General features: G+C 48.1%; 1 protein-coding gene across 7 annotated transcripts in view; it reads right to left on the bottom strand.

The window, feature by feature from the left end:
- SUSD1 (sushi domain containing 1) overlaps positions 1-20,139 on the bottom strand; it is a 143,597-nt gene that overhangs the window by 110,739 nt on the left and 12,719 nt on the right. For all 7 annotated transcript variants that reach the window (XR_016224821.1, XM_089319329.1, XM_089319332.1 and 4 more), the window contains exons 2-3: positions 14,812-14,937; positions 10,276-10,431 (exon numbers count right to left, since the gene is read on the bottom strand). Coding sequence is in view for 6 of the 7 variants with exons in the window: in XM_089319329.1 (XP_089175455.1) it covers positions 10,276-10,431; positions 14,812-14,937 (282 nt within the window). In the remaining variant the exon portion in view is untranslated. The remainder of the gene's footprint in view (positions 1-10,275; positions 10,432-14,811; positions 14,938-20,139) is intronic.

A 20,139-nucleotide genomic window follows, 5' to 3' on the forward strand; every position in this document is an offset into this window, starting at 1 on the left:
CAAGTCCTTGGGCCCCTTCACCTGTGTGGGAGATCCAGAAGAAGCCCCTGGATTGGTTGGGCCCTGCTCTGGCTATTACAGCCATTTGGGGAGTGAACCAGAGGATGGAAGACTTCTCTCTCTCTCTTTCCCTCTGCCTCTCTATAACTCTGCCTTTTAAAAAAATGAATAATTTTTTTTAAAAGTTCAAAATCTATGCATAATTGTTCTATAAAAATATGTCCTAGGGGGCCAGCATTGTGGCACTCCATATGGGCGCCGACTGTTGTAGCTATCTGGGCAGTGAACCAGCAGGTGGAAGATTCTCCCTCTTTCTCTCTTTATAACTCTTTCAAAATAAATAAATCTTTCAAAAAAAATTCTAAAAGTACTGAATTACATACTTTAAATGAGTACATTTTAGCAAATGTCAACGAAGTCATTTTTTTAAAGAAAAATCAAAATCACTCTGAATCCCATGAAACAAGAGAAACATCCACAGACCCCCTAAAGAAAACAAATGATCTTCTGTGATGAGAAACCCTGCCTGACCCAGGTCTTCTTGTCAGAAACACTGAACTCTGCACAGCCATGGGGTAACATTTATAGAGTTCTAAGGAGAACACAACAAACATCACGCTCTGTTAAGCAAAGAAATGACATTTTAGAACATGAAAGATCTTAGGAATTACACCACTGACATTTCTTTTCTAAAAAAAAAAATTGGAGAAAATACTCCAGCAGTGGAAAATATCAGAGTAAACAGTGTCCAGACACAACAAAGAGTTAGGGAAAATGAGACCCATAAAACAGAGCTTAAAAGTCACTGATAATAGAATCGTGGAGTCTGGGGTAATTATTCTGAAAGGATTATTAAAGTAGAATAAATAGGAGCCGGCCGCTGTGGCATAGTGGGCTAAGCCTCAGCCTGCAGCACCAGCATTCCACGTGGGTACCAGTTCGTGTCCCGGCTGCTCCTCTTCCAATACGGTTCCCTGCTATGGCCTGGGAAAGCAGAAGATGGCCCACGTGCTTGGGCCCCTGCACTCGCATAGGAGACCTGGAACAAGCTGCTAGCTCCTGGCTTCAGATCAGCCCAGCTCCAGCTGCTATGGCCATTTCGAGAGTGAACCAGTGAATGGAAGGCCTTTTTGTCTGTCTCTCCCTCTCTCTGTAGCTCTACCTCCAGATAAATAAATAATTTTTTTTTGGAAAAAAAAGGATAATAAGCAAAGTAAAATCAGCATCATTCTACCAATTGTAGAGATGAAGGCAACACTGAAGAAGCCTAAGGGGGGTCTTAGATGTGACTCATCGTTCCAGCTTAGAAAGATTGTTTTTTAACTATTTTCTTTTTTAACACATAAACTTTTATTTATTTATTGGGAAGAGAGAGAGTACACTCTTCAAATGCCCAGATCAAGGCTGGGTGCCAGAAATTCAATCCAGGTTTCCTACATGGGTGTTAGGGGTTACTCGGGCTGCCTCCCAGAGTTGGCAGTGGCAGGAAGGTGGAATCAGGAGCTGGGGGCAAACGTCAAATCCAGGTACCCCAATCTGGGGTGCAGGATCTAGGCCAAACACCCATGCCTTAGCAAGATATTTATTAGTATTATTATTAAAGTTCCAGTTAGGAATCTGCTCTCTCTAGCTCTACATAAGAAAATTTTCTGCAACTTTATCCAAGCCACCAGTGAAATTATTCAACATACCAGGGACAGAGATACAGCTTGTCCACCTGTCCCAGACATCTTAAAAATAATGAATGGAAATGAATGTAGGATTTTTCAGTAGGTCTCTAAAAATGAGCAGCACAAGTCCTTGTTGGGGGAGTCAGGGCTGAGCGCAGTGGTATGGGAAAGACCTGGGACTTTGGGACACCGATCGGCTTTGCATGAGTCACTGAAATCACTAACCAGCGTGCTTTGTACACAGTCACTCAACAACCTAATAACAATAATTGTTATAATGATCATTAATAACAGTAATTCCTGCACGCCATCTTCTACATGTCTAGCCCCGTTCCAAACACTTCCACTATGTATTATTGTTTATTTTCACCTGTTTAATCCTCACAACAACCCCATGAGGTCAGTACATCACCCCCTCTGTTTTTACAAATGAAGCAACTGAAGCACAGACTTGCTTAAGTGACGACACTCTGCTGGGGTCCCAGGGCCCTCCCCACTGGCTCTAGTCGATGTTTTCCACTGCCAGCACGGGCTTGGGAGCCAAACAGACCCAGGTTTGAAAATTGATTCTGCCACTTGTCAGCTGTACTTGACACAGTGTGTCCCTTAACCTTTGTAAACCTCTGTAGGGTGAAGCTAATTATAGAAGGGTGTTTGGTGGGGATTACCTAAGACACAAGCGGACAGCACTTAGTGCAGTGCCTGGCAGATAGGAAGCCCTCAATGACGTGAGCTGTGAGCGCTCCAGGAAAGGCCCTCGCCTCTTCTCTGACTCACGCCCCCCGGAACACCAGCTGCTCCGTCACAGTCCAGGTCCAAGCTGGGCAGACACACGTTCCCAAGGGTCCCTGGCTGGGCCTGGGAAGTGGCCACATGGCTTGTTCCACTAGATCTGAATGTTCCAAGACAGAAGCAAACACTATTTCAAGTTCTGTCTACACTGTTAGGTTTGTGTTACTTTATGTAAGTGGAAGCTTTCATTGCGTACATTTTATCTCTGGCTTGTTTCACTCAACATAAAGTTTGTTTTTTAAGATTTATTTATTTATTTGAAAGGCAGATTGAGAGAAAGGGGGAGAGACAGAAAGAGATATTTTCTATCTACTGGTTCATTCCCCAAATGGCCACAATGGCCAAGGCTGGGCCAGGCTGAAGCTAGGAGCCAGGAGTCTCTTCTGGGTCTCCCATGTGGGTACAGGGGCTCAAACACTTGGGCCATCTTCCATTGCTTTCCCAGGTCACAGCAGGAAGGTGGACTGGAAGTGCAGCAACCAGGACTTGAACCAGTGCCTATGCTGGATGCCAGCATCATGGTGGCCTAATCCATTATACCACAATATCAGCCCTCAACACAAAGTTTTTAAGATTCCTCCCCATTATGTAGCAACAGCTAGTTCCTTTTAGTTGCTGAGTAGTATTGCACTGTGTAAATGTGGCACATTTATTGATTTCCCCTTCCTGTTAATAGACATTTTGGCTGCTTCCAGTTTGGGTTATGTTGAACTTTCAAACACAAGTCTCCTCGGGGAGTATATCTACACTTCTTTCAGATTACACTTATTTTTATTGAAATGGAAAGATCACCACGTGGTGGAAATGCAGTGAAAGTTGTGTGTCGTATTTCCCGGAGGCAGATACGGAGAAGACACCGTGTACTGCAGAAGAGAAACATCAGACTGCAGAGCAGTGAACGCGTCGTCACTTCATATGATCAGTGTAAAATTATGAGGGCAGGACGTGCACAGAGGCACCTGCACAGACTTACTGAGCTCTCTGAGTTGCTGCATCTGGGTTCATCTTAGTGATTTCTTTTTCTTTTTTTAATAAGCAGGGGAGAAAATCTATAGACATTTGTGTGTCCAGCAAATATTGATTTATTCTTCTGTCTCCTTTTGGGAAGAAAAATCATAGATCATTACAATCACAACTAAATGGGGAAGATGGTTGATCTAGCAATTAAGCTGCCACTTGGATTACTTGCCACCCATACTGGAGTGCCTGGGTTCAAGTCTCGGCTCCACTCACTGCTCCAGCTTCCTGCTATTGTGCACCCTGGGAGGCAGCAGGTAATGGAGGCTCAAGTACTTGGGTCACTGCTCCTCATCTGAGAGGCCAAGACTGAGTTCCTGGCTTCCGGCTGCAGCCTGGCCCAGTCCCAGCTGTTGTAGGCACTTGGGGAGTAAACCAGCAGAAGAGGGATTCTCTCTCTCTCTCTCTCTCTCTCTCTGTGCTTTTCAAATAAAGAATTTTTTTTTTTAAGAACTACATGCTCACTCAGCTCTACTTCATTCCAGAGCCCCACCCAGGGTAACAGCTCCATATTTCTTGAGACCTAACTGTGGTGGACAAGCACACGTGTACACCTGAGACCCTGCTCAGAGACATACTGGTTATGAAAGAGCCTGGACTCCAAGGGCTGGATGTTGCCTCCACAATTTTGCCAACAATGATAGTTTTCTTAGGAAGATCTATTTTAGAGAGAGTTCGGAAGCAGACATGAGTCCAGATGCTGGTATTAATTAATCCTTCCAAAAGTTTCAGAGTGGAATGAAAATGAACCCTGTAGCCGGCGCCGTGGCTCACTAGGCTAATCCTCCGCCTTGCGGCGCTGGCACACCGGGTTCTAGTCCCGGTCAGGGCACCGGCTTCTGTCCCGGTTGCCCCTCTTCCAGGCCAGCTCTCTGCTGTGGCCAGGGAGTGCAGTGGAGGATGGCCCAGGTCCTTGGGCCCTGCACCCCATGGGAGACCAGGAGAAGCACCTGGCTCCTGCCATTGGATCAACGGATCAACACGGTGCACCCGCCGCAGTGCACCGGCCGCAGCACGCGGGCCAAGGCGGCCATTGGAGGGTTAACCAACGGAAAAGGAAGACCTTTCTCTCTGTCTCTCTCTCTCTCTCACTGTCCACTCTGCCTGTCAAAAAAAAAAAAAAAAAAAAGAAAAGAAAAAGAAAATGAACCCCCGTATACAGGTTTCACTCTACTCAACAGGGCCTGGGGACAAACGCTGGGATGTGCACAGCCTTGAGCAAGTCACATGAGGCAAGAGTCAACCACAGGAGAAGCCAGCAGTGGCGGGGGCTCGGGCACTGCTCCCTCCCTCCCAGAGGAAGAATGGCAGCTTGGGCACGGCCGCTGGCACATTAGGGGGCGGAGCCTGGGTTTAACTGTCCTTTGGCCTCTCTCCCCTTCCTAGGAGCTGCTGGGGCAGCAGCAGGAGCCGGATGTCCTCGCTAAGTAGGAGTCGGGCAAGGAGCCACAGGTTACGAGTGCTGCTCTGTGCAGGAGGGGGCAACGCCCTGTGTGAGCTTTCCCTTGAGTTTGCCTTTCCTTGCTTCCTCCTCCTTTCAGAGCAGTAAAACATGGACGCTTTCAGATAGAACCCAGGGGCCAACGCATGCTCCATTAAGCCTCCCAGCATCCTATATGGGCGCCAGTTGGAGTCCCAGCTGCTCCACTTCCGATCCGGCTCTCTGCTACAGCCTGGGAAAGCAATAGATGATGGCCCAAATCTTGGGCCCCTGCACCCACGTGGGAGACTCAGAAGAAGTTCCTGGCTCCTGTATTCAAATTGGTTCAGGGGGGACAGTGCTGTGGCACAGCAGGTTAATGCCTTGGCCTGAAGTGCCGGCATCCTATATGGGCGCCGGTTCTAATCCTGGCTGCTCCACTTCCTATCCAGCTCTCTGCTATGGCCTGGGAAAGCAGTGGAAGATGGCCCAAGTCCTTGGACCCCTGCATCCACCTGGGAGACCCAGAAGAAGGTCCTGGCTCCTGGCTTCAAATTGGCTCAGAAACAGCCATTGCAGCCATTTGGAGAGTGAACCAGCAGATGGAAGACCTCTCTCTCTCTGTCTCTCCCTCTCTCTGTCTGTAACTGTGTCTCTCAAATAAATAAATCCTTTAAAAATAAATAAATTAAAAAGCTAAAACTCAGCTGAGGCAAAGGACTGGATTTGGGGAGCAAAGTTCCATTTGGAGAAAGCCCTGGGGAAACCTCAGGATGGCCACAAGCTGCCAGACATCCCCACGGCGAGCAAGCTGAATCCCGGTGGGACAACACTGGGCTGAGGCCACAGTGGGCTGCTCCCGAACCCAAAACATCAGGCGCTCAGAAGCCTGGGGACAGTAGCTCACAGGGAGCCTGAGGCCTATGCCCTGGGGGAGAAACCAACAGACTGAAGCTGGTGTTGAGGGTAAGGATCAAAGGCCTTGACCCCACCCTAGGTACAGGCTGTGGGTACAAGCTGTGCGCAGGAGGATTTAGGAGTTCATGAATGGCAAAGTACACATGCCCTCCAGGTTCATGTTGGGCTTTGCCCCATTTCTCAGCCAAACAGGTGCTGTTACATTTCTCCAGATGCACGGGCACCAGTCCCTGATAGTGTAGGAGACAAACCTGGGAAACAGAATGTCACTGCTGCCATCAGTCAGGGCGAATGCCTGAATCTGAACTCACCTTGCAGCTCCCAGCAGCCCCTGCTAGGGCCATGCCTATCTGAGTCACAGGGGTAGGAAAATGACAAACCCAAGCTTTCTGCCCACACCAGTCTCCTTTCTCTCCACTCACTCTCAGTCTGCCCAAGTCAACACCTGCACACAGGAGGTGACACGGAGCTGCCGGCCCTGGGTGGGGTTCTTGGCAGCTCTGGAGACCAGAACACCTGCTGATTCCAGAACTGCCTGGAATCATCCCTGCAACTGTTAGGGTGACCTCCAAAGAGGCCTACGTCCAGCAGGCTCCCGAACTTGACTTCCACTCTGCAAAGCCCAATAAACGCCTGGATGCAGGGCTCCTTGGGATCCAGGCAGTAGGACTCCCATCCTACAGTTCAAGACAAACACCGGGTATTGGCTGATATCCCAAAACCTGCTGAGCTCTAGCCCAGCTACAGTCCACCGAGGACTCCCTGCCACCCGTGACTCCAAAAGAAACTCACTTTCATCAAGAAAAGTCATGCACCAGCTTTTTTTTTTTTTTTTTTTTGACAGGCAGAGTGGACAGTGAGAGAGAGAGACAGAGAGAAAGGTCTTCCTTTTGCCGTTGGTTCACCCTCCAATGGCAGCCGCGGCCGGCACACCGCACTGATCCAAAGCCAGGAGCCAGGTGCTTCTCCTGGTCTCCCATGGGGTGCAGGGCCCAAGCACTTGGGCCATCCTCCACTGCACTCCTGGGCCACAGCAGAGAGCTGGCTTGGAAGAGGGGCAACCGGGACAGAATCCGGCGCCCCGACTGGGACTAGAACCCGGTGTGCCAGCGCCGCAAGGCGGAGGATTAGCCTAGTGAGCCACAGCACCAGCCAAGCACCAGCTTTTACAAAGGATGACTGGAGGCCACAAAAAGAAAGATGGTGGGAATGACTCCCAGCGGCCACGGGGCTTCATCTGGAGGTGATGAGAGTGTTCTGAAATGAAAGAGCGAGGGTGGCAGCATAGCTTTGGGCATATGGAAAATACCACTAACTGTGCACTTCAGAAGAGTGAATCTTCGCGGGGCAGGTCATTGTGGCACAGCAGGTGTAGTCTGGCTTGGGACACTCACATCCCATTGCAGAGTGCTGGCTTGAATCCCAGCTGTTCAGTGCTTCCAATCCAGCTCCTTGCTCATGCTCCTGACAGGCAGCAGATGATGGCTCAAGTGCTTGGGCCCCTCCATACTCACGTGAGAGACCCGGATGGAGTTCCTGGCTCCTCGCTTCAGCCTGGCCCTAGCTGTTGTGGGTATTTGGGGACACAAGGAAGAACTGTGTGTGTGTGTGTGTGTGTGTGTGTGTGTAGAAGGGGGTCACTCTACCTTTCAAATAAAATAAATATTTTTAAAGTAGTATTTTTAAAAAAGAGTGACTGTCATAGCAAATCATATCTCAGTGTTTAAGGGGTAGGGGTCGCTACATAATTGCAAGAAGCAGAGCCTTGATCAGGATTTCCCTCCCAGAAGATGAACACCTCTCCAGCTCCTGCATACAACATTTTCCAATCCTTCCTCCCCACCTCCTCCTGATCCCCCTGGAACTAGCCCGATAAACACACAGCTGTGGGTTTTCCTCACAAAACCCCACAGCCTTGAACACACAACTGCAGGTGTCATATCCTCCAGAAAGCCCCCCTGACACCTTTCTCACTGCCAGGATGAGCGATCCCCACCCCTGGACCCCAGAAAATGTCTCTGGCTTAGCTGTGGCTGACACTGTACATGGAAGATAGCTGTCCGCCTGTCACCTCTCACTAGCACAGCCTTGGCACGCAAGTAGTCACCGGAGATGCGTGCTGAATGACCTGAATTTGTGTTGACAGCATCACCTTGCAAGTTTTCTTTCCACTAGCTTCTTTCCTACTTCACATGCATGATCTAATACTGCAACGTGATCCTGATGCAACCAGCAATTTACTACCTAAACCAACAGGATACTGTAAAATGCCTTCTCTGAGGTTCATTCCCACCAAGAATAAATCAAATGTGTCCTTTGAGGGATTTTACCTTGGTACAGGTCAAGAGGGAGAATGGATCAGACTGACAGAATCTCTACTTCTGGTGGGTAGGAAGACAAAACACACTCTCTCTTCCTTTTCACCAAAAGCCTTTAAACATCACAAAGCCTTGAAGCAGCATCACTAAGTCTGTAAAAACTATTTTAGAACCAGAAATCCTTTCCTCTTCATGACTGTGCAAATATTTTCTTAGAACATTAGGGAGGGGCCAGCACTGTGGCATAGCAAGTTAAGCCACCATCTATAGCACCAGCATCCTATATGGGCTCTGGTTCAAGTCCCAGTTACTCCACTTCCGATCCAGCTCTCTGCTAATGCACCTGGGAAAGCAGCAGAAGATGGTCCAAGTCCTTGGGCCCTTGCATCCATGTAGAAGCCCCAGAAGAAGCTCCTACCTCTTTGCCACTGTATTTGGGGAATGAACCAGTGGATGGAAGACCTCTCTCTCTCTCTCTCTCTCTCTCTGACTCTCCCTCTCTCCCTATAACTCTACCTTTCAAAATAAATTAAATAAGTCTTAAAAAAATTAATCAGGGAACTACATAGAGCTATATTACCAAGACATGCTGTATATTGAGTTCAGATCACAGAGGAGCTACCAAAATTAGGAGGGCTTTGCCACTCCTTGTATTTGACCAACACATGCCCAGAAATCTGACCAGCAAAGCCCCTGAGGTCCAGAACGACACAGAAACAGCTATTCCCCCTCATTCAGCTCACACCCATGCAAGGCAAGACCATGCCTCCAACAGGCTCAGCACGTGCCCAGCCATGGGCCCCAGCAGGTGGTTTGCTCAGAGCTGGTGTATGCCCCACCTGTGGTTACAGGAACATGAAGTTAGGACACCATCCCTCAAGTGTCCCTGCTCAGTGTTCATTATTGCAAATGTCCAAATACACAGAAGAGAAAAATGGTTTTTGTTTTTGTTTTTTTGACAGGCAGAGTGGACAGTGAGAGAGAGAGACAGAGAGAAAGGTCTTCCTTTTGCCATTGGTTCATCCTCCAATGGCCGCCGCAGCCGGCGCGCTGTGGCCAGCACACCGCACTGATCCAAAGGCAGGAGCCAGGTACTTATCCTGGTCTCCCATGGGGTGCAGGGCCCAAGCACGTGGGCCATCCTCCACTGCACTCCTGGGCCACAGCAGAGAGCTGGCCTGGAAGAGGGGCAACCGGGACAGAATCTGGCGCCCCGACCAGGACTAGAACCCGGTGTGCCGGCACCGCAAGGCAGAGGATTAGCCTAGTGAGCCGCGGCACCAGCTGAAAAATGGTATTAAAATGAACTCCCACAGACCAACCATCCAAGATTCAATAGTTGTTCACCTTTTACTGTTGAAGTATCCCACAGAGACAGGCATTAGGCCTGCTGCTTGGGATGTCCACTTCCCATATTGGAAGGCCTTGATTTGAGCCCCAGCTCCATTCATGATTCCAGCTTCCTGCTACTGTGCCTGTGCACCTTGGGAGGCAGCAGGTGACAGCTAAAGTAACTGGGTTCCTGTCCCCCAAATCAGAGACATGGATGGAGTTCCTGGCTCCTGGCTCCTGGCTCCTGGCTTTGGCCTTGCCCAGCCACTGCAAGCATCTGAGGAGTGAACCAGTGAATGGGATCTCTCTCCCTCTCTCTCCATGCTTGAATAAATAAAATAAAAATTTTAAATGAGTCTTGAAAAGACTTTTTAATTTTTTTTTACATTTATTTATTTTGAAAGGCAGAGTTACAGAGAGAGAGGAGAACACACAGAAAGACCTTTCATCTGGGGGTTTACTCCCCAAATAGCTGCAATGGCCAGAGCTGGGCCAGGCCAAAGCCAGGAGCCAGGAGCTTCATCCAGGTCTCCCATATGGGTGGCAGGAGCACAGACACTTGAGCCATCTCCTGCTGCTTTTCCCAGGTGCATTAGCAGGGAGCTGGATCAGAAGCAGAGCAGACAAGACTGGAACCACACTCCTATACGGATGCAGGAGTCCCAAGCAGTAGCTTAACCTGCTACATCGCGATGCTGGCCCCTAGATTTCCTTATAGGAGAGTCCCTCCTTAAACCACTGCTTGTCCAGGCCCTGCCTGTCCCCCCCCACCCGGATACTGTCCTGCCAGCAGCCCCCTCTTGAGTACCTGTGCAGAAGGTGCCGTCATTGGGAATGAATGTCTTGTTGTTGTTTGTGGCTCGATAGCCTCCCAGGCAAATGCAGTAGAAAGCACCAGGGGTGTTGTGGCAAGATGTGTGGTTCCCGCAGACCACAGTGGCTCCAAACTGACACTCATCTTTGTCTGTGGGCACAAAGAGACTGAATTCACACCAGGCCCTACAAGCCGCCTGCTCTCCTCCCCACCCCCACCCCAGGGCCCCAGGCTCAGGAACCCATGCCCTGGGGGGACAGCGCCAAGGTTCACTCCCCCTGCACAGTTCCCTGCACTGCACTTCCCCGGCCAGAAGACACGGGCTCTTCATGGTTATGCACCAGTTGTCTGTGAAGCCTCAAGAGAAACACAGCATCCCAATCTGGCAACCCATGCAACTGGGGGTGGGCAGTGATGCCTACCATGCCAGCATCCATTTGGTCACTGGTTCGTGTGCCCACGTGCTGGCTGCTCCACTTCCAAATCCAGCTCCCTGCTAATGACCTGGGAAAGCAGCAGAAAAAGCTCAAGGGTTTGAGCCTCTGCCACCCCTGTGGGAGACCCGGATGACATTCCTGGCTTCTGGCTTCAGCCTGGCTATCTGGGGAGCGAAGCAGCAGATGGAAAATCTCTTTCTCTACCTTTCCCTCTCTCTCTGTAACTCTGCTTTCAAATAAATAAGGTTTTTTTTTTTAATCTACGAATGAATTATTACCAAAAAAAAAATTTGTTTTTAATCTTGTCCCAGGTCTGGGGAAACAAACCCAGTTGAATCCCACTTTTCCATCTCAGCAGTTCTCCTGGCTTTTCCTGAAAGCCAGAGTCGGAAGATGTTGCATCCAGTGATTAACTGGCAAAATTGTTAGTTCTGAGGTCCTGGGAAACACAATGGAATTAGCGCTGAGGTCTCATCCGGGAGCGAGGCTAATATTGCGGCAGGAATAGCTCATGCTAATGGTCAGTGACCCATGAGTAATGTCCGCCACCCAGGGGGAGGCGGGGCTGGAACACAGAGGCGAGGGAGCCCACAGTCCACAGTGGTCTTTTTGTTTTTGTTTATTTGTTTGCTTTGAGAGGCAAAGAGGGAGAGAGAGACAGACACAGACAAATGGATAGAGCTCACATCTGCCTGTTCATTCCCCCAAATGCCTAAATGGCCTCAGGACTGGGCCTGGCCAAAGCCAGCAGCCAGGTCTCCCCCGTGGGTGGCAGGAACCCAGTTACTTGAGCCATCTGCACAGCCTTCCAGGCAAGAAGCTGGGGCCAGGAGTGGAGGCAGGGATGAAGCCCAGGCACTCACAGGGCGGGCGCAAGGGCTAACCACGAGACCAAACGCCTGCTCCCTTGATGCTTTTAATTACACAATTTGAAACTGAAAGAGTGAAATGAAAGTCAGTCTCTCATTTCTGTCCTCTGGCGCAGGGGTCAGCAAATGTTTCCTCAGGTCTCCACTGCGACCACTCACCCCAGGGTACACTAATAGAACTACGTATAAGGGGCCGGTGCCACGGCTCACTTGGTTAATCCTCCACGTGAGGCGTTGGCATCCCATGTGGGCACTGGGTTCTAGTCCCGATTGTTCCTCTTCCAGGCCAGCTCTCCGCTGTGGCCCAGGAGGGCAGTGGAGGATGGCCCAAGTGCTTGGGCCCTGCACCCCATGGGAGACCAGGGGGAAGCACCTGGCTCCTGGCTCCTGGCTCCCAGCTTCGGATCAGCGCAGCACTGGCCATAGCGGCCATTTGGGGAGTGAACCAATGGAAGGAAGACCTTTCTCTCTGTCTCTCTCTCTCACTATGTAACTCTACCTGTCAAATAAAAAATAAATAAATAAAACTACATGTAAACACAGAGAGCAGGTCAGATCAAATTTGGCTCATGGGCCATAGTTTGCTGACTCTGCTCTCACCTTTAACTTCAGAGAAAACTCCCGGAAACAATTTCTTGTGACTTAAATTTTTTTAATTTTATTTATTTATTTATTTATTTTTTGACAGGCAAAGTGGACAGTGAGAGAGAGAGACAAAGGTCTTCCTTTGCCGTTGGTTCACCCTCCAAATGGCCGCCGCGGCCGGCACGCTGCGGCCGGCACACCGCACTGATCTGATGGCAGGAGCCAGGTGCTTCTCCTGGTCTCCCATGGGGTACAGGGCCCAAGCACCTGGGCCATCCTCCACTGCACTCCCTGGCCACAGCAGAGAGCTGGCCTGGAAGAGGGGCAACCAGGACAGAATCCGGCGCCCCGACCGGGACTAGAACCCGGTATGCCAGTGCCGCAAGGTGGAAGATTAGCCTAGTGAGCCGCGGCGCTGGCCGTGACTTAAATTTTTAAAAATTTACTTGAAAAGTAGACAGAGAAACAGAAACAGCGATCTTCCACCTGCTGGTTCACTTTCCAAATGTTGGCACAGCCAGGGCTGGGCTAGGCTGAAGCCAGGAGCACAGAACTCAATTCAGATCTCCCATGTGGGTGGCAGGGGCTCAAATACTTGGATTCCTACCACCCACATGGGAGACCCAGAAGGAGTTCCTAACTCTTGACTTCAGCCTGGCCCAGCCATGGCTCCTGTATATGTCTGAGGAGTGAACAGCAGATGGAGGATATCTCTGTGCCTCTGTTTCTATCTTTACAAGTACTTGAGCCATTACCTGCTGCCTCCCAAGGTGCACATTAGCAGGAAGCCAGAAGCAGAAGCAGAACCAGGACTGGAACCCAGGCACTCGGTTATGGAATGGAGACATCCCAAGTGATGTCTTTTGTTTTTTAAAGATTTATTTATTTTATTTGAAAGGCAGAGTTACAGAGGGGCAGAAGCAGAAAGAGGGAGAGAAAGAGAGAGAGAGAGAGATTTCTTTCATCTGCTGGTTCACTCACCAAATGGCCGCAACAGCTGGAGCTGTGCCGATCTGAAACTAGGAGCTTCTTCCAGGTCTCCCACACAGGTGCAGGAGCCCATCTACTACTGCTTTCCCAGGCCATAGCAGAGAGCTGGATAGGAAGTGGAGCAGCCTGGACTTGAATCAACACCCATATGGGATGACGGGACTGTAGACAGCAGCTTTACCTGCTACACTGCAGCACCGGACCCCCAAGTGCTGTCTGACCACTGAGACAAACACATGTGTGTTTGTAAGAAATGTGACCCATTTCCTATGCATCTCTTAGTGCTGATCTAGTTGGTTAGGTTGTTTTTTTAATGGGGGGAGGAGTTTGGAGATTCATCCACTTATGCTTGGTTTTTCCAAGTGTTTTATTCCAATATTGGTTCCCTCAAATTAGTTTGATGGCCTCTTACAATTGCACTCAATTCCTACTAACTTAAAAAGACCTCCCAGGGGTGGCACTGTGGCACAGAGGGTTAAGTCGCTGCCTGCAACACCAGCATGCCATATGGGTGACGGTTCAAGTCCCAGCTGCTCCTCTCCTGATCCAGCTCCCTGCTAATGTGCTTGGGAAAGCAGTGGAAGATGGCTGAAATATTTGGGCCCCTGCACTCATGTGGGAGACCAGGATAGAGTTCCGGAGTTCCTAGTTCTGACTAGGACCTCTCCAAGCCTGGGCTGTGGCCATTTGGGGAGTGAACTAGAGGATGGAAGATCTCTTTCTGTGTCTCTCTCCCTCTCTCTCTCTCTGCCTTTCAAATAAATAAGTATTTAAAAAAGAGACACACAAAGAGTATAAGTCCAGCCTGCAGAATGGGCAATGGTAGGTGACTGAGTATACTTGTATCTGCAAAGTGGAATATGGCTTCTTGAACCCAAGACTGAACTGTTATTTTTCTTCAATGAGAAAAAACTCACAAAGAGCTCACAATGAAGCTGTATACATGGTGTATCCACAACTGCAGGGCAAAATTATCAGTCTGTTCCCTGTATGTAACAAGGTTGCTGGGAGTAAACTGGGAGTTTACTGTAACATTTACTTATGAAATTGTGAAACCCTGTCTCTCTCTAAGTTGGACTTGAACCTGAACACTGTCTGACTGGCATGGCATGGCAGATGTAAAGAGGTAGAAAATCATCTTGGAGGCTTCCAGCCTAAAATTCTTTGTGTTCCTTCAAGTCATCTAAATTCCCATAGGGTCACAACTACAAAAAGTTTAGAGGATGCATTCTGGAAGACATGAGACCCAAAGCAATTTAATTATTTTATCAATTCACCAAAAAGTCCAATAGAACACTGGGTTTTGCTTTCCCTATGATACTAATACAAATAGTGTTAAATCAAAATAAACAGATAAAGAAGAATTACAATACTCATTTAAGTTAAACTCAATATTGAAAACAGATTTTAAATTCATATTAGGTCAGAGTTTGCAGATATCCAAGGTCAATGACCTCTAAAAAGAAGGAATCTCCAAAGAAAGGATCTATCCAAACACTAAAACAAAGACTTACTGTAATCAACAAAACTGCTTGTAATAAAAACATGTGAGCAAACCATCAGTTTTCCCCATGGAAAGCAACTCTTCAACACTAGGGAATCTTGTTTCTTGATTCAAAGTTTGTATTTAGCCCAGGGCTCACACTCACCTACACACTGCATCCTCCCGTTGCCCACAAATCCATAGTTGCAAATACAGATCTTCTTCCCATCTCTCTGCTGGCATGTAGCGTGTTCATGGCAGGTAGCACAAATATCTAAGTCTGAATCATAAACTGTATATTTCAGAAAAAGAAAAATTCAAGATGAGATACGTTTAGTTAGCAGACATTTTCAATGGAAAACCACCAAACTTTGAAGACTAAAATAAGATATGACACATCCTATCTCATCCTTAAAAACCTTGCATGGCCACTCCCTGCCCAGAAAAGCAAGTGCAAATTCCTTTACGTGGTGATCAATGCTCTTTTTTAATTTTATTTTTATTTATTTGAAAGAGATACAGAGAGAGGGAGACAGAGATCTATCAGCTGGTTCACTCCCCTGATGGCCACAATGGCCAGGGGCCTGGAGCTTCTTACAGGTCTCCCACAGTGTGCGTGGGCTCAAGCACTTTGCCATCCTCCACTGCTTTCCCAGGCACATTGGCAGAGAGCTGGATTGGAACTGGAGCAGCCACGTCTTGAACCAGCGCTGCAGATGGCGGCCTAATCTACTAAGTAATAACACCAGCCCACGGTGATCAATGCTCTAACAGTCTGATTCCAGATGAACTCTTCTAGACTCTTCCCAAATGCCAACCACACAAAGTACCCTTCAGACAGAAGAAGCCAACCGCTCTTTCCTAACAGATTATCTACTACCATGCTTCTGCTCCATGGTCACAAGGTTCCTTTTACCTACAATGCCGTGCCTCTTCCTCTACACAGCGCACCTGTTCATATCTCAAGACCCACCCTGAATGCCACATTCTCTCTGAGGCCTACCCTTTTCCTCCACTCTTTTTTTTTTTTTAAGATTCCTTCATTCATTTATCTGAAACGCAGAGCAACAGAGAGAGAGACAAAGACAGAGAGACAAAGAGATGTTCTATCCACTGGTTCACTCCCCAAATGGCTACAACAGGGACATCTAGACCACATCAAAGCCAGGAACTCCATCCTGGTCTCCCACGGGGCTGGCAGGGCCCAGCTCCTTGGGTCATCTTCTTCTGCTTCGCTGGGCATATTAGCAGGAAGCTGGGTCAGAAACAGAACAGCCAAAAAGGACTCAAACCAGCACTCTGATAGAGGATGCCAGCTCAACCCACTGCACACAAAGCTGTGCTCTATCCCTCCATTCTTCGGAAACAGTACACCTATCTTCCTCGGGGCTCACCTAACACAGGTGCATCCCCACATCAACCAGGTCAATTTGTCACCGTATCTGACCCTGCTCCGTCTTCCCAGCTTGGCATTACGAATGAGTCACCCAAGGACAGGAATGATGCGCATTGCCCATATGTTGCTATGGCCCAGTACAAACACTCAGTGTATTTTTACTGACTGCAAAAAGGAATCTGAAATCTGACTTGCTGCTACTCACAAATCAAAATGAAGGGGATGGAAAGACCAATATATTACTCTATCCATTTTCCTTCCAGGGAAAAAGCGGAAGTGTTTATGATACAGTACAAAAACAGTGCGTCCCTGCAGGATGACTGCACCCTGCTTATTCAGACAAACAGCAGCCATGTGTGAGGGTGAACTGCCCAAAACATCCAGATCTACCAGATGGGGATGCCCAGCCCGCAATCAAACAAGAATTCCTACCCAAGGCCACGGGGGTATTGCGTTTCACTCTCAGTGTCTCTAATTTCAGGAGTGGCCTGGTGAGAGGAACCTCTTGGCATGGAATTTCATCTCGGTCCGGGCCCTATTATTACCCAAGTAATTACAGCCTGGCCCTTGGGCTGCTCCAGGCATGAAACCAGGCATGAGATGGGAGATTTTTAAATACTCTTAACCATGCTTTTTTTTTTTTTTTTTATAAAAGATGACACAAAAATGAGATCTACCACTAATTATTACAGAGTAATACCAAGTTAACTATGGAATAGTCACAAAATGTGTGTCCTAAACCATGAAGAAAAATGCAACGAATTTCAAATAAGTAAAAATATTAGAGGCCATCTTACCTGAGCATCATGCAATGATGTGATTAAAAATACACAGGCAGAGGCCGGCACCGCAACTCACTAGGCTAATCCTCCGCCTGCAGCGCAGGCACCCCAGGTTCCAGTCCCGGTTGGGGCGCCGGATTCTGTCCCGGTTGCTCCTCTTCCAGTCCAGCTCTCTGCTATGGCCCGAAAGTGCAGTGGAGAATGGCCCAAGTCCTTGGGCCCTGCACCCGCAAGGGAGACCAGGAGGAAGGACCTGGTTCCTGGCTTCGGATCGGCGCAGAGCAACGGCCGCAACACGCCGGCTGTAGCGGCCACTTTGGGGGTGAACCAACAAAAAAGGAAGACCTTTCTCTCTGTCTCTCTGTCTCTCTCACTGTCTAACTCTGCCTGTCAAAAAAATAAATAAATAAATAAAAAATACACAGGCAGGGCCAGCGCTGTGGCGCAGTGGGTTACTGCCCTAGCCTGGAGCACCGGCATCCCATATGGACGCCAGTTCGAGATCCGGCTGCTCCACTTCCGATCCAGCTCTCTGCTGTGGCCTGGGAAAGCAATGGAAGATGGCCCAAGTGCACCCATGTGGAAGACTCGGAGGAGGCTCCTGGCTCCTGGCTTCGGATCAGCATAGCTTCAGATCCACGTGGGTACAGGGGCCCAAGCACTTGGGCCATCTTCCACCACTGTTCCAGGCCATCAGCAGAGAGCTATATCAGAAGAGCAGCAGCTGGGACATGAACTGGTGTCCATATGGGATGCTGGGGCCGCAGGCAGGGGGCAGCCAACTACACCACAGCACAGGCCCCTGAAATATTTTTTAAATGATGGATCCTATGTCAGGTCCAAAAACACAGTTGTGGTCAAGCACACAATGAAGACCATTCTCCCCAAAGTAACTTGCAGACAGAACACAATCCTAATTTAAAAAAAAAAAAAGCCTTTAGTAGAGTTTCAGTTTGGGGTGAGGAAATGGCTGTACAACAACACAGGATGGTGATGACAGCTGTACAACAATGTGAATATAAAAGATGTCCCCCAGTCATAATTTGAAAATGTCATCTATTTTACTATAATAATATATAGCTATAAAATTATATTTTTAACTTTTCAAAAAGATTTACTTATTTATTTGAAACACAGAGTTACAGAGAAAGGGAGAGAGACAGAGAAAGGGATCTTCCATCCACTGGTTCACTCCCCAAATGGCCATAATGGCCAGAGCTGGACCAGGCCAAAGCCAGCAGCCTGGAACCCAATCCGGGTCTCCTAGCTGGGTGTGGCAGGGGCCCAAATACTTGGGTCATCATCCACAGCCTCCCAGGCACATTAGCAGGGATCTGGATCAGAAATGGAGCAGACAGGATTTGAACCTAATACTCATATGGGATTCTGGCAATAGCAGGCAGCAGCTTAACCCACTGACTGTGCCAAAACACTAGCTGCCACATACATATATTTTTATAGATTTATTTATTTGAAAGTCTGGGTTACGGGGCGGGGGAGAGGGGGAGAGAGGGAGAGAGGGAGAGAGAGAGAGAGAGAGAGAGAGAGAGAAAGATCTTCCATCCACTGGTTCATTCCTCAAATGGCCACAACAGCCAGGGCTGGGCCAGGACAAAGCTGGGAGCCAAGAGCTTCATCCAGGTCCCCAACATGGGTACAGGGGCCCAAGCACTCGGACCACCTTCTGCTGCTTTCCTAGGCCATTAGTAGGCTTCTGGATCAGAAGTAGAGCAGCCAGGACTGGAACTGGTGTTCATACGGGATTTGATGTGGCAGGTAGCTGCTTTGCCCACTATGCCACAATGCCGGCCCCTGGCCCCTATATTTTTAAACTTTTTATATCATCTTTACAGAGATATAGTAAACACACAATAAAAGTGTGCCTCCAAAAGTGTACAGTTTGGTGACCTTAATTTTTTTTTTTATTTGAAAGGCAGAGTTATAGAGATGGAAGGAGAAAGAAAGAGAGAGAGAAAGAGAATCTTTCATCCATTAGTTCATTCCCCAAATGGCCACAACAGCCATGGTTGGGCTAGGCCAAAGTCAGAAGTCTGGAGCTTTTTCCAGGTCTCCCACGTGGGTGCAGGGGCCCAAAGACTTGAGCCATCTTCCATACTCTCTTAGGCACATTAGCACGCCATCTTCCATACTCTCTTAGGCACATTAGCAGGGAGCTGGATCAGAAGTGGAGCAGCCAGTTATCAAACCAGCGCCTATAGGGGATGCTGGGGTCACGGGTGGCAGCTTAACCAGCTACACCACACCACTTGGTAACTTTTGTGAAATGTATATAGACAACTACACAATAACTTCCTCAATCAAGATACAGAATATGTGGATACACAATTTATCTACCTGGTGGGTAAACACTTAGGTTGAATAAACATTTCGGTTGTTTTCATTTGAGAACTATTATAACTAAAGTTATGATGAAAAAGAATGAGTAGCAGAACTCCAGTCTTTACAGAGGAAAGATTTTTGTTTCAGGTCCCCAAATTTCTCACAATGCCACTGTTCAATGGCAGATAACAGGTACGATAAAAGCCTCAGAAAACAAATAGCTAGACTAACTCAAGGAAAGAAGGTTCTAGGAGTCTTTCACAAAAAACAGGTCCACGATAAGATATTCCCCCAGAGAACAGATAACACAAGCACACTGTTCAAAAGCTAAAGAAGAGGGACCAGCATTGTGATGTAGTGGGTTAAGTGGTCTCCTGTAGTGCCAGCATCCCAAATGGACACCAGTTTGAGACCTGGCTGCTCCACTTCTGACCCAGCTCCCTGAGAATGCACCTGGGAAAGCAGCAGAAGACAACCCAAGTGCTTGGGCCCTGCATTCATGTGGGAGACCTGGAAGAAGCTCCTGGCTTTGGCCTGGCCCAGCCCTGGCCATTGCAATCAACTGGGGTGTGAACCAACAGATGGAAGATCTTTATCTCTTTGTCTCTCCCTCTCTCTGTGTAACTCTTTCAAACAAATAAATGAATAAATCTCTAAAAAACAAAAAGCTAAAGAACACAGACACAGAAATCACATATAAATATGTGTGCAGTATAATAATATACATAAACTCTATACTATCAATATCAAATAGGAACATTTTTAATTCTACATGGAATTCTTGTCTTTACAAAGATACAGCATTTCTATACATCCATTTCTGGAAGCTTGCCTCAGATGGAAAATGATAACTTCATGCAACTGTTGAGTGAATCTAATAAACACACCAGAAAATTAAACAGAGGTGTGACATCACTGAGATAAGTTAAAGGAAGTCCATCACAAATGAGTGAAGAATAAATATAAAATGTTTTAC

This window comes from Oryctolagus cuniculus, chromosome 1, assembly GCF_051225735.1.
Source record: "Oryctolagus cuniculus isolate XC-2025 breed Fujian yellow rabbit chromosome 1, ASM5122573v1, whole genome shotgun sequence".
Classification (NCBI taxonomy): Eukaryota; Metazoa; Chordata; class Mammalia; order Lagomorpha; family Leporidae; genus Oryctolagus; species Oryctolagus cuniculus.